Below are 12,704 nucleotides of genomic sequence, written 5' to 3'. Positions count from 1 at the left end.
AGTAGGTTGCGAATGTCATTCAGAGCAACTGTACCTATAGATGCAAGGATTTGCCTTCTCCTTGTCTGGAGCATTTCTCCATCATTCTATTCTTCCAGGCTGTCTATTTTATTTACAAGCCAGTTGCCGCTGCTTCCAGCGGGGAACTTCTACATCTGTGACCAATCCTCTACATCTCAATAATAAACCTTGAAAGAATATGTATCTTTCATGGAATTCTTCAAGTATTGAAGCTTTAGGTCATACGTCTCAATTAGAGCTGAAAACATTGCCTAATGTCCAAAGTCGACTCAATTGGGAAGATCCGCAGCCCAGTTTACCACGGCATCGACAAGACCATCAACCTCGGTCTCAGTGTTATCGGCGTGGATGATTACTCTCACTCGCTCTTTTTCCTTCGCAACCACGGGATACCCGACCTCGAGTGAGAAGAAGCCACAGCCGGTAAGTCTATCTTCCAGACTGTGAGAAAGACCAGGCTTTGTCAGAAGAGGAATGATGGGTGAGATGAATTCCATATTTTTCCAGGTTTCAGCAGCGAGTACTCTCACCCGGCCAGCCTTGCAAGCAGCTCCCCAGAGGTGGTGCTCGGTAAGGGAACCATAGAACTGGCGGATTCGAGCTTGAAGCCTTTGCCGCCTCTGTCAGAAAATATGTTAGAATGTGTCAAGCTGCAGGAAATTTTTGAAATAAATACCGCTTCTCCTTCATCGCTGCTAATAACATTATACGACGCTTTGACAGTGGCCATGGTGAGAAAGGCTGGACCGGTTGTGAAAATGAAATTACGTGCGTAATTGACGAGAGTCTCTTTGAACAATGGAGGGCAAAGAACCGCGGCTAGAATGATCAGTCTTGAGGATGTCCACCTTGGAATGAATATTAACTCACCTCCAGTAGCATTGATACCTTTGCCAAAGGTATGCAAGCGTATAGCGAACTCACTTTCGAGTCCATGGTGGCAAATGAACCCACTTCCCCGAGGACCCATGATGCCATTTGAGTGAGCCTCGTCAACCACCATCACTGCATTTTTCAAAGGAAGACACTCCTTGACGACCTGAACAATCTCGGCAGCTGGGGCGATGTCGCCGTCCATACTATAAATGGACTCAATTGCAACGAAAATAGTCCTATCACCCTTTGCAACTGCGGAATCGTTTTCCAGAATCCCAAGAAGGACTTTCTTCAACGACTTGGGATCATTGTGTTCAAAAGATTTGATCAGCGAGGCACGGCTAGCGCGCATACCGGTGTGGACACTGGCGTGAATTTCACTGTCATGAACGATAATATCAGTTGGACGAGGAAGAATGCTGAAGATAGCAACATTGGCATCAAATCCAGAGTTGAATAACAAACAGGACTCCGCGTTGTGGAAATCTGCAAGGTACTGCTCGAGCTTGAAGGTGTAATCCGAACTTCCATCTGCTACTCGGCTAGCAGCAGCGCCGACCTTGAAGTTAGGGTGCCGCTCAATTTCTTTCAAGACCTCTGCGCGGTGTACTCCCGAATTCAAAGACAAAAAGTCATTTGAAATAAAATTGACACCATTCTCGTAAAACTCAGGCGGGCGAAGAGTCCAAAGTCGGCGGATATCTCGCCGCTTCTGAATTGCCTCTTCGAGACTTTGTTGAAGTGCTTCAGGGTAGAAAACCATAATGACGGTTTGTCAGGGAACAGTGGGAATGTGAAAATTTGATATTATTTGTGGCTTGATTGATACAGTGCACAGATGAAAGAACTCCCGTTTTATACTTATATCTGCAGTAAATCAGGAACTTGAGACATACTAACTGCGGACATCTACTCCGTATCTTTGTTCGAGTGGCGTTCACCATCTTTCTCCACTAGTTTTATTCACTTACATTTTTTGTCTTGTATTTCTCATTTATTTTAGTTAATTTTATTTCTCAAGGCCGACGAAGGTACAGTGTACTTACTATACTTAGTGGTATCTACCAGGATGCTCGTTAATTGGTTATCACCCTTTCTAGACAACAGTTTTCACCACACTGAGATCTAGATCCAGAGCGAGCAATTGATGCCTTCCCTGTATCCAGATATGAAGTAGCGGTGAGCGGCGCTAATCTTAGAGTACTATGAAAGTAAGATGTACAGTTACACAGCATAAGCTCCGAGGGACCTGCATGTTCACCGCCCACAAGTATGTACTGTACTGCCCTTTTTTCTTGCGCTTACCCGTTTTCAATGCAAAACAAACCTTCGATAATCGCGCGATAGTACCTATGTATTATTAGGTCTGTCGCGTTCAGAGAATTATCCACAGATATTTTGATTTGGGTTGTAGTGGCTTCCAGAAGAAGTACATCTCGAAGAATACGGGCAATTCAGTCTTACATGATGACATGGTGGCATCAATCACTCTCCATCTCGACGAATGCGCCCCAACTCCATCCACGTATAGTATGGTGGAGCTTGTCAGATGGAAAGCTGTGACTACGTACGCTGTATCGGATAAATTCAGTTAAAATGCTGAATATATGGGGAGGACCCAGATTGTTGAGTCTTTGTCTGTGTCACCATCGGCAAACTGCAACATACAATTTCGTACTTTATCGGGTCAGGGTCAAAATCATCCAGATGGGGAGATATTATTCAATGCTCGGACGACTTTCCGCAACCAAGGGTCCCCTGATTCTCTCCTTCAAGCATGCAATATCATGCATACCCCTCCGATGTACCGAACTTTGTATTTGGCTTAAATTGGGTCGAGCTCCAGGTCAGATAGATACGCTAGTAAATTACACATGTTGGGTCTGTAAATTACGATAATAAGTTCGATCGTAATCTAAATCAATTGCGGAGATATATCTCCGGAGCTGTCTCCCCATAGCTGACCCACATGCTCAAGTGGTGAGCGGGGTATCTATACAAGGATTATAGAACTACACGCAGGCTACGTATCCTAGGTCCGTGTATGCTGTTTTGACACCAGACAATAGGTCGTTCCTGGCCTTCCACCATTTCAATCCTTGCTATCTCAAATCCTCTTACGTCTCTGTTGTTTTCAAGAAGATTGACCAACAACCCTTCATTATGGGTGACGCTGAACAATTTGACCTGAGCTTGCGTACTCATGATGATTCTACACTCGCTCAATTGAATGCAGCGAAATGGAAAACAACTCTCGCCCGCCACCCAGGAGTCGAGTTTGTATGGCTGCAGTTCTTGCTCGTCGAGGGTTCCACTCGAATGAGGATGATACCTGTGGCATATTTCTCCAAGATGATCGAGGTTAATCGGAACCTGAGCCTTTCATCTGCCCACCTTCATCTTCTGCGCAATGACCATGTTACTCTGGAAGCAGCCCCCACCGGCACAATGTACCTAGCGCCAGATATTTCCACTGCCTTCGTTCCGTCTCGAGAGAGTTCACGGGTGCGAATTCTTGCAAATCTAGTCAATGAGAATCACACTCCACGGCCAGAGTGTCTGCGCACCAAATTGGTCAACTTGTCGGATATCCTGTCTCATTTGCACGGCTTCGATATCTTAGTCGGGTACGAAATCGAGGTCATCTTCCTCAAGAATGAAGACAAGGATGGCAGAGACCCTATATCAAGTCATAAACTTTGCGGGATGATACCTGGGATGCGGGCTATATTGCCTATGGTGGAATCAATCGTCAGGACATTGGATCTGGAACAGATCTTGCTTGAGCAATTTCATGCAGAAATGACTCCTGGGCAGTGGGAATTTGTCCTTCCGCCGCAACGTCCGCTAGAAGCTGTCGATACCCTTATGAAAGCCCGAGACATCATCTCCACCATCGCAAATGACTATGGATATCGTGCAACAATGCATCCACGACCATTTCCTGACCATGGTGGCTCAGGAGCACACTTACACCTTTCCCTAAATTCCTCGGTTACCTCGGATCCTGAACACACCGACCCATTCTTTGCGGGTATCATCAAGCACTTTCCATCTTTGATGGCATTTTGCCTTCCACTTGACATTTGCTATGAGAGAGTAGCCACCGGAATCTGGAGTGGCGGGGAATACATCAGTTGGGGTTGGGAGAACAAAGAAACGCCGTTGCGACGAGTCGCTAACAATCGATTTGAGCTTAAATTGCACTGTGGCCTGGCAAACCCATATACTTCTCTGGCTGCTATTCTTGCTGCAGGTATCGATGGTCTGAACAAAGGCCTCCCGCTCTCTGCAGGAGACTGTCAAACTTCCCCGGCATATATGTCGGAGGAGCAGCGGACCAAGCTCGGCATTAGCCCCGTCCCTCGAAATCTGCAGCAAAGCGTTGACCATCTGGTCGAGGATAAAGGGCTGCAGAAAATTTTGGGTGAAGAATACACAGCCACATACATTAGTGTTACGACCGAGTGGAACAGGCAACTGAACGACATGGATTCCATGAGTCAGCGAAGAATGCTACTAGAGAACTACTAGTGAGGTGAAAGCGGTTCAAAGCTGTTGGTTTATTTCAATGGACGGTGACTGCAAATCGTTTGAATCCCGGGTCTCGAATCTCATGACTTCTGTCATTTGATCATCATCTCGCAACTTTCACCTGAAATAAAAGATATTAATGTAATAATGAGTTTCTTCTCAAAATAGTCATATCTCCAGGGTAGCGAACTTCATATCAAAGACTCGTTGGATAAAAGCGCACGAAGTAAAAATTTTTAATCCCGAAACTAACCGAGTCCCTCCCTATTGATGGTCGATTGGGACTAATTGCAGTAAAAGCCGGGTCGGATTAAGGAGACTTTACTTCTCTTTGTTTGAGGACGATAAAAAGAGCGATTAGTAGGGATCCTATCCCAACAGCTTCGGCGAAACAAGACAATCAGTAAAAGGCTAAGTATTATAACACGCAAGGGTCAAGGTTCTCACCTGGCTGTATGTAATAGCTCTGTTGGAATATCAACCGGACGGTTTCTTTAAGTGCCGGAGGTACCGAATTCATTGACCGTCGGTGGCTCATTATTTGTTTGATTAACTAGCGGCATGTGAGCAAGAGTATGACTTGAGGGATGGTATGAATACTGACCTGGTTTCTTTCGACTTCATTCCTGAGGGCAAACATAAGACGGCGTTCAATCTCCCTCGAAAGCAGTGCCTTCGAGAGAGTTATCCCCATCATGAAGCCGATCTGTTGTACAAGGTAATATGTAGTGACGGAAGCGGCTGCATTTTGTTCTGGCTTTGACGCGGATAGGGCCACAAATTGAGAAGACAGAGTCATTCCCATGCCGACCCATGCGAAGAATCCATAAGAGATTTCCCACATCTGCGGCTGATATATGGTCCATCGGATCAGGATGAGGAGGAAGCTCAAAATGGCGATTGTGAGGCCAATGATTGACCATCGAAGATATTTGCGGGTCCTATGGATGCGAGCTCAAGGTCAATAAAAGAGCAACCTACTCTTTTTCCTTTCTTTCGAGGCCAAGGACTTCCTCCATTCGAGACTTACCTCTGTATTAGCTTACCAGTGACGAGTGCGCTGATCGCAAACCCAAGAGTGACTGGTCCCCAACACAGAGCTCCCTCTGAGGCTGAGATTCCTCGAGTGTTGACCCAGTAGTCTGAAAACATCGGTGTCATCTATATAGAATGTACTTAGTCAAAGGACACATTTGCATGACGGATCAGCATGGGGCGGGGAGGCGTACAGCATAACTCGCCAGACCAATAAACAATTGTGCTGCATAGCTCAATCCCAGCTTATCCAAGCTAAGCAAGGAGAGAGGAAGCAAGGGGGTTTGAGTCCAATAGGCTTCGTTGACACAAAAGACCGCAGAGCATATCAAGAAGCTGGCTCCAAGAACAGCCAGGATACTTGACTTGTTTTCCATCTCCTGTGCCTCAGCCAGTTGAACAAAGCAAAGCAGAGAAACGATAGCTGATATCAGGAAGACAAGGCCTACGATATCGAATGGCTTGGACTTTGACCCAGCAACTTCGATTTTGCTTTCGTCGATAGGTTCCTCAATAGCTCCATATGTGGTGTCTGTAGCGATAGGCGACCGGGGCTTGTCATCGTGAAGTTTGAGCCAGATTATGGCGACACATAATACCGCGAATGGGACGTGAATTATGAAAGCCCTAGCATGAGACCGCAGATAAATTAGCCACCGGAGTTTATTGGTAATTGAAACCTTAGAGCCTCACAGTTGCCACCCAATCTGACTTGTAAGAAGTGCGCCGAAAGGAGCACCACAGGTTATTCCAACCAGCGAGACCGTCGTAACATAAGACCGTAGCATGGCAACTCGGTGGAAATTATCAATATCTAGGATCAAAATTATTGTTAAGAGTCGAAAGAGGTCTCACTTGGCAAATTGAATCAAAAAGTGGAGACAAACATACTGTTCAAGAGCACAGACACGAGCTCATTCATTCCCGAACCTCCAAATCCTGTGATAACACGGCCAGCGATGGCATACTCGATTGTGCTAGAACACCCGCTGTGAATATGTCAGCAGGATGGCTGAGATACATTTGATATAAATAGAGACTGACGTCAATATGCAGCCAGCTGCATACAAGCTCAAAGCGAGGAGGATGGCCCTTTTCGGTCCCGTTGAATCACATATTTGACCATACTTCGACAATCAGCAAATTGTTTGCTTCTTAGCGAAGATTAACTCACCACTGGAAGGCCAACTGTATAGCCAAGATTGTATGAAGTGATGAGCCACGAAGCAAGACCTGATGCGTTGAGAGCTGAGGCGACATCACTGCCTGTGCTCAGAACAAACGTTTCATCCGCATTTGCTAAGAAACAAGCTATGTTTTGACAAGAATTCAGCGGTGAATCAATTAATGCCTCGCCACATCGCACATTACTCACCCAGCAAGAGAGCTGCCATTGCCAGCTTCCCAATCGCAAGCCCCTTGGGCACCTCCAGGGCCTCCTCATCTTGTTCTGGCCTATCGAGAAGTGCCTTTTGCTCCCCAATGGTCATCTTACGAGATGCCGTACTGTCAGTCGCAACAATCAGACAAGAAGAAGATAAGATTTTTGCGGTGTGCGAAGATCATAAGAGGGCAATAGGCATTTTATCTATCACCCACGCAGGAAGGCAAATTCTATTCAGGGAACCCATCACTTTTCACCTAGATCGAGCTATGTTGCTGCAGAAATTGTGGGGACAGTATCTCACTATTGAATCTATGGCCAATCATGAGTCTCGATTGATATGCGCCAAGCCAAGTGTTCTTGCGTGACTTGAGATTGAGCGCGACTTGAGATTGACATCGGATCTTCACCCCTTGCTCAACTCGACTATGTTTGTCGTGGGGGCAAAACATGTCGTCATTTAGGCTTCAATCTGCTGAACGAACGCTTGAGTGGACTCCCTGACGTTCAAAAAATCAAAGCCAAATAATGGAAGAGACGCGACCACTTCACAGTGGCGGCTTGGGTTCGTGGGTTTTTTCTAGGGTGGTAGGACGATCTCGCACGCAATAAAAGCAAATATGAATAAATGGACAAAATTCAGCCGCTCTCCTTGTCATAAGCTCCATGATTGGCTGACATTCTTTAGACTGTGAAACCTATGGACATCTTCAGAGGCAAGGAAGCTGGAGGGTTACAGCAAGCGACAGCGACATCATCTATCGGGTCCTCGGCATACCCGAAGTGGCATCTTGTAGGCTCTCCATTGCCACCCATTTCATCTCGTAGAAAGTGAAGGGCAAATCAAAACAGGTTCAAGTTCAGTGCACACGAGATATCAATTCAAAAAATGATCAAAATACCGCCACATTTGCTGCATATCGTCGAGATGATGAAATGACGGTGGAGATCCTTGCTGCAGGGTGCGGCTGGCCACGATTTTCCTGTGAAGAGGTTCACGAGGATCGCGTGGAAATAATAAATAACTCATCAAAGAGACCTATTACGAGGCAAGGATGAATCTGATCTTCCATTCCCAGAGGTTTAGCCTGTAACTGCCACATGGCTCAGCTAAAGCTTACGCTTCATAGTAGCTAGCTATTATCCGTGATTCTGGCCGTATACGAACTTCGGATTCTTTGATCAGAATTCTTAACGACCACCTCCTCTATACAGTAGATTATGTCGATAGCAGATGTTTTGAAATGCCGTCGCCGGAATGGCCCGGTAATCTATAGACTCGCTCTCGTTCTTTCATCACTATGTATCGGAATAGTCTATCCCAGAACGCCTCATGGGAGAGGTGCTTGTGATCCCCCTTTGATCCAAAAATCAACTCAAATGTAAAACGAGAAGATATGAACCAAATCAAAGAACTTCCAATTGATTCTTAAATTGGTTACCAATGACAATTAGTTCCATATAAACAAATACGAATTTGGCTACTAATGAGCCACCCCTTTATGAGCCTTCACCAGAATACAGTACATCTGACTTCCAAGCTCTCTCTTGCTTCCTCGTCGTTATTCTGTCCCTCAAGTTCAAAGGAGCTGTGGATTGCACCACACACAGGAAGCTCGGGAGAGGTGTCCGTGGGATCTTGTGGTGCCCGGAGAGTGGCTTCGGTCTCGTTGTCAAAGAACTGAATGATCAAAGCTTCAGATGGTTGCTGGTTAGAGATAAAGTGCCAATCGTGTCCCTTGCCCTTAGTATCACTCGGTTCATGTGCAGTGTAGGCCCATGTCCGATATTTTCCAGCCTTATGTTCATCATTTTCCTTCGGTTGACCTTGAGGGGCGGAAGTATCGATAATCTCTGCGAGATGAGGGGGAATGTCTTTGTCGAAGGACACATCGTAATACTCCATGGGGGAATAGTCAGATTTGGGGAACGAATGAGTCGGTGCAACAGCGAGAGGATCCCGAGTAACAGTCTTCAGCGGACGCCAGACGGAGAAAAGTGCAAATCGTGGAATACCCTCCTCTCCGCCAGTCTTTCCCTTATAATGGTCTTTGAGGTCGTCCCAGTCCACGCCTGAACGCAGTAGTTTATTTTCTGCTTCAATGACTGGTTCTGCTACTGACACTAGATCGCGATGCTGCTTTCGAATTTGGCGCCGGGCACCTCGAGGAGTAAAGTCCAGGTGCACCTTAGGCGCAGTGGATACACCAGCATCGGGCCGACTACCATAGATAGGGCAGCAGATTGTTATTTCTTCGTCTTCTTTCTTCTCATTTGTTTCAGACGCTTCAGGCTCTTCAGAGTACAGATTGCTTCTGAGAATTGCCCCCGTGGGTATAACATGCTTGCAGCCAGTGACTTTTTTCAAGAGGTCCTCAACTTCAGGGAAGTAGATTGATCTCAACAAATCCTCATCTTTCCAGCTTGAACGATCGTATGGAGCCGAGTTCAGTCGTGACTCGTAACGACGGGCAGTGAAGCCATGCTTTGAAAGTTCGAATGGAGAAGCGTCGCCGAGGTCCAGGGAAGGGCGAATATCAGTCAACGGTAAGTTGGGGGATGCCTGGAAATTCCTAAGAGCGGGTAGGCTGTACGCTCCGGTTCCTGGAGTAGGCTTGGTTCCCCGAGGAAGATAGTTAAATTTCCCATAGTATTGTGTAGCGATAGAGCCCATGGGTGGCGATTTGAGATTGTTGAATCTAGATAGTGGAAAAGTGGGGCAATGGGGGAGACAAATAGCTGAGTTGGACTCTTATTGCCTACCACAGAGAAGTAGGGCGTATATATAGTCCTTATCACGTTCCGGGCGCTAAGCCCAGCTTCTGATTGTGTCTAAGTACATGAAAAATGCTGCATGCGATCAACGTGGAGTATTGAAGATGCCCTAAAATCTCCGAGCTGTCAATACATGACAGTTGGCGCTTACAGTACGGAACCTTGCTAGCACTTGAGGCATCCCGAGTGCTAAAAGGGTAAGCGCATCCCTACTGTTCTAGTGGAAGTTTAGAGCTCTTGGACTTTGAACTCGCGACTATATGCAATGTAGCAAAAGAATTGAAGAAACGTTGGAATGAAATGAGGAGCCAGAACTTAGTTAATCTGCCCTTAACTTCTATGACCGGCTCTATTATCCCAGCTTTCATATGCTTTGATGAGTATTCCTAGCTTTGGGCGACTGTCTGTATCCCTTCAGGCCATTTCTTTCAGCACGGAGAATTACATGACCAATCACGAGGAAGGCGCTTTGGACCATGGAAATAGCGGTCAATTGGGCTTGGAGGGTTGACCTGAAACTCCTTACTAGCTATAGCTCTTGGATGGCATCATTTCCAAACTGAACAGAGAAGGAGGGGCCAATCTGCATACCCCGCTTAGAATGAGGCGCATCATGAATTGTCTGTGCTTTGCATTTTGCCAGCTACCAAGATGTTACACCGCATGTGCGAAAGTGTAGGTACCTCGCTTTCTGCCAAGGTCTTTTAGATTTGCAGATGCAGTAGTCACACGCTAGAAACGTGGAGCAGGTCCCTGGTTATTAGATACCTGAGTCAACCTGCTGCAGGTCCAAATATTGATGAAGAAGTAATACAAGTCAAAACACAAATACACTGGTGGTCACGAAACTTACAAGTGACCCACCATCATGCCGAGTGGACGGTATTGAAATTACGTCCCCACCGGCAGAATATCTGGATGAATCACAATCTTCATCAATTGCTGCTACTGTATGTCAACCACGCTAAGGATGAGATCTCAACTGGTGACGATAGTGGGTATCAGACAATATAACTATGGCTAATTATGGGTAGCTTACTAATTCCATGAAAAGCGGGAAGTTTTCCCTGGTCCCCTCCAACCTTAGGCCACCCAGCAGTGCACACAGTTTCTAGATAATAGACCAACATATATTTGCATATCTGCAGGAACGATTCTCAAGATGCACTTTGCGCATCATTCAACGGCTTTCCAATGATGGTTTCATTCGGCAGCACGTTGTGCATTGGAAAATATCTGTGATTCCACTATGGTTGAACACGTTGAAAGAGACTAAATCTTCTGCCCAATTACAAGGCTAGGAAGGATCGGTCCGCTCCCGTCCGGTTCCAATGAACTTCAATTTCAACTTGGTACCACTAGTGAGTCTAGTGTATCTTTTGAACAGGGTTTAAGTATGTGACTAGAGCTCCCTTCGAATTAAGAAATATTTTGGTTGAGTGTGCTACAACCCATGAATTTTCAACATCATCCGAAAGTACCTATCGTGTTTGCCCGTGACATTTTTTTTGACATCCTTCTCGGCGCAGGGACCCTGCTTTGAGCCAGCCACTGAACTCGGCATCATTCGAGGTCAAAGCTTTAGTCGCAGGTGTCACTAGTTAGGCATGGTTCGTTGTTGTTCTACATGATGTGGCTCCGCATGGCTTGGCAATGCGTCGGGGCGATCGATCCGATCGAGATAAGATCCGCCGTCACGATCTAGGCCCGAACTCCTCCGGCACTGCGAGGGTACACTTGGTTAACGCTTACGGATGCGATTGGTATGCTATAGCTTCGTGGCTTTCTGTACGATGATCCTGATTTTTAGGCCGCCTCACTCTACTTAATACTGATTAAAACTTCTGTCCCGTATGTAACGTTTTGCAGGTCTCAAGACCTGACTGTTATTAAAAGAGTGATACTAGCGGTTTTTCGTACTGCGTATTGCATGTTTGCGGTTCCGTACAGCCCATACCAGTACAGTACAATTGGCAAATATATACATACTTAGTCCATGAAGGAAATAAGGAGAAAGCAAAGAGCCTCGGCGCTTAGACAGCTGTGGCGGAATGCATACATGCAGGATCCAGAGAACGGGCCATTTTCTACTTCGAAGCTCTAAGCTATGCTTTGTCCTGGAAGAGATCCAATTCAACCCCGACATTTGATCAGGGTGGCTGACTTCTAGGCAATTGGTGAGGAACCTTGGTAAGGAAGTTCTCGGCCAGAAAATGAGAAATTAACATTGCAAAAGCTTCATATCTCCCTCCATGTCGTTCACAGTTGCTGCTAAAACGCGGTCGTTCCAAGAACGAATGCTCCTCAACGCTGAGATTTAGCAGCTAAGCGTGCTGCTCCGCGTCTGAACAGATCACTAACTTATCCACCTTTCAGGTGGCCACTATCCCAGAGCTACAGCAAGTTCATCTGGAGTTTCCGTACGGCAGGTGATTACCGAGACTGTGAAACTAAACCCTGAAAACAAAAGCTCCGAAACTGATACATCAACTCCCCCAAGACCTTTTCCATAGTACAAAACTCGGACAATTCATTCAGTACTACTGTAATCCAAGTATCATTGCGTCTACTGAGCTGCCCGAGCTCCGGCCGATGAGAATGGCAGGTTACACAGCATGAATTTTATACGAGACAGCATGCCACCAGAACCCGCTAGTACATCGTTTTCGGACTCAATTGGGAGAACCTTAGAAGTTAAAGGATGATCTGGGCAAGGATCGATCATTGAGGAATATCATCTTGCAAAAGTATCCGTAACGGCCCACATATGAGGTCTATGTACCTGTTTGGCCCGTGAGCTGTTCTGCAGGCCTCGACCCATCGAATATACCTCCTCATGTGTGGAACCCTGTACTCCTAGCTACGCGACAATGCGGAATCTCAATCTCACGGTCTCCACGTATCTCCTACGGCGTAAATACCTTGTATTTCGATATACGTCTCTTTTGCCCGGACTTGAGAAAGCTGCAAAGCAAATGGCGCCATTGCGTACACGTTGACCTGCAGGACGTATATGCAAAGGCTGCGTCGAATGTTGAACACTTCATCTGTGGAGTGATGGAAACGCACTCTCTGCATG

The 12,704-nt window shown here is 46.3% G+C and overlaps 4 protein-coding genes across 4 annotated transcripts; 1 reads left to right on the top strand and 3 right to left on the bottom strand.

Annotated features, from left to right (window-relative positions):
- Nucleotides 1–29: 29 nt before the first annotated feature.
- On the bottom strand, nucleotides 30–1,742 carry N7473_002023 (aminotransferase class I/II-fold pyridoxal phosphate-dependent enzyme). Its single transcript, XM_057147963.1, has 3 exons — nucleotides 892–1,742; nucleotides 698–840; nucleotides 30–641 (listed from the first exon to the last, which is right to left on the bottom strand). Exons 1-3 carry the CDS (start codon nucleotides 1,658–1,660, stop codon nucleotides 291–293), a joined length of 1,263 nt encoding a protein of 420 aa, XP_057011617.1. The 5' UTR covers nucleotides 1,661–1,742; the 3' UTR covers nucleotides 30–290.
- A 1,124-nt stretch (nucleotides 1,743–2,866) lies between these two features.
- On the top strand, nucleotides 2,867–4,431 carry N7473_002022 (FluG family protein; the record flags this gene model as incomplete). Its single annotated transcript, XM_057147962.1, has 2 exons — nucleotides 2,867–2,877; nucleotides 2,934–4,431. 2 exons carry the CDS (start codon nucleotides 2,867–2,869, stop codon nucleotides 4,429–4,431), a joined length of 1,509 nt encoding a protein of 502 aa, XP_057011616.1.
- Nucleotides 4,432–4,741: 310 nt separating this feature from the next.
- On the bottom strand, nucleotides 4,742–6,956 carry N7473_002021 (uncharacterized protein; the record flags this gene model as incomplete). Its single annotated transcript, XM_057147961.1, has 10 exons — nucleotides 4,742–4,812; nucleotides 4,879–4,984; nucleotides 5,036–5,372; nucleotides 5,462–5,592; nucleotides 5,661–6,093; nucleotides 6,160–6,280; nucleotides 6,358–6,455; nucleotides 6,511–6,593; nucleotides 6,641–6,777; nucleotides 6,842–6,956. The coding sequence occupies 10 exons, from the start codon at nucleotides 6,954–6,956 to the stop codon at nucleotides 4,742–4,744; spliced, it is 1,632 nt and encodes a 543-aa protein (XP_057011615.1).
- A 1,404-nt stretch (nucleotides 6,957–8,360) lies between these two features.
- Nucleotides 8,361–9,524, bottom strand: N7473_002020 (uncharacterized protein; the record flags this gene model as incomplete). Its single annotated transcript, XM_057147960.1, has 1 exon — nucleotides 8,361–9,524. One exon carries the CDS (start codon nucleotides 9,522–9,524, stop codon nucleotides 8,361–8,363), a length of 1,164 nt encoding a protein of 387 aa, XP_057011614.1.
- Between the last annotated feature and the right edge of the window lie 3,180 nt (nucleotides 9,525–12,704).

The sequence above is a fragment of the Penicillium subrubescens genome, assembly GCF_028828155.1.
Source record: "Penicillium subrubescens strain IBT 31985 chromosome Unknown utg000002l_segment0_segment0, whole genome shotgun sequence".
NCBI lineage: Eukaryota > Fungi > Ascomycota > Eurotiomycetes > Eurotiales > Aspergillaceae > Penicillium > Penicillium subrubescens.
Note: the sequence above shows the minus strand (reverse complement) of the source record. Positions and strands in the feature narration are given on the sequence as shown.

What these genes read in the sequence shown, in the direction of transcription:
- N7473_002023 (XM_057147963.1), bottom strand. Translation starts at nt 1,660, where the DNA reads ATGGTTTTCTACCCTGAAGCACTTCAACAAAGTCTCGAAGAGGCAATT. An exon ending in AGGTATCAATGCTACTGGAG is followed by an intron (nt 841 to 891) that starts GTGAGTTAATAT and finishes TGATCATTCTAG; the next exon opens with CCGCGGTTCTTTGCCCTCCA. An exon ending in GCAGCGATGAAGGAGAAGCG is followed by an intron (nt 642 to 697) that starts GTATTTATTTCA and finishes ATTTTCTGACAG; the next exon opens with AGGCGGCAAAGGCTTCAAGC.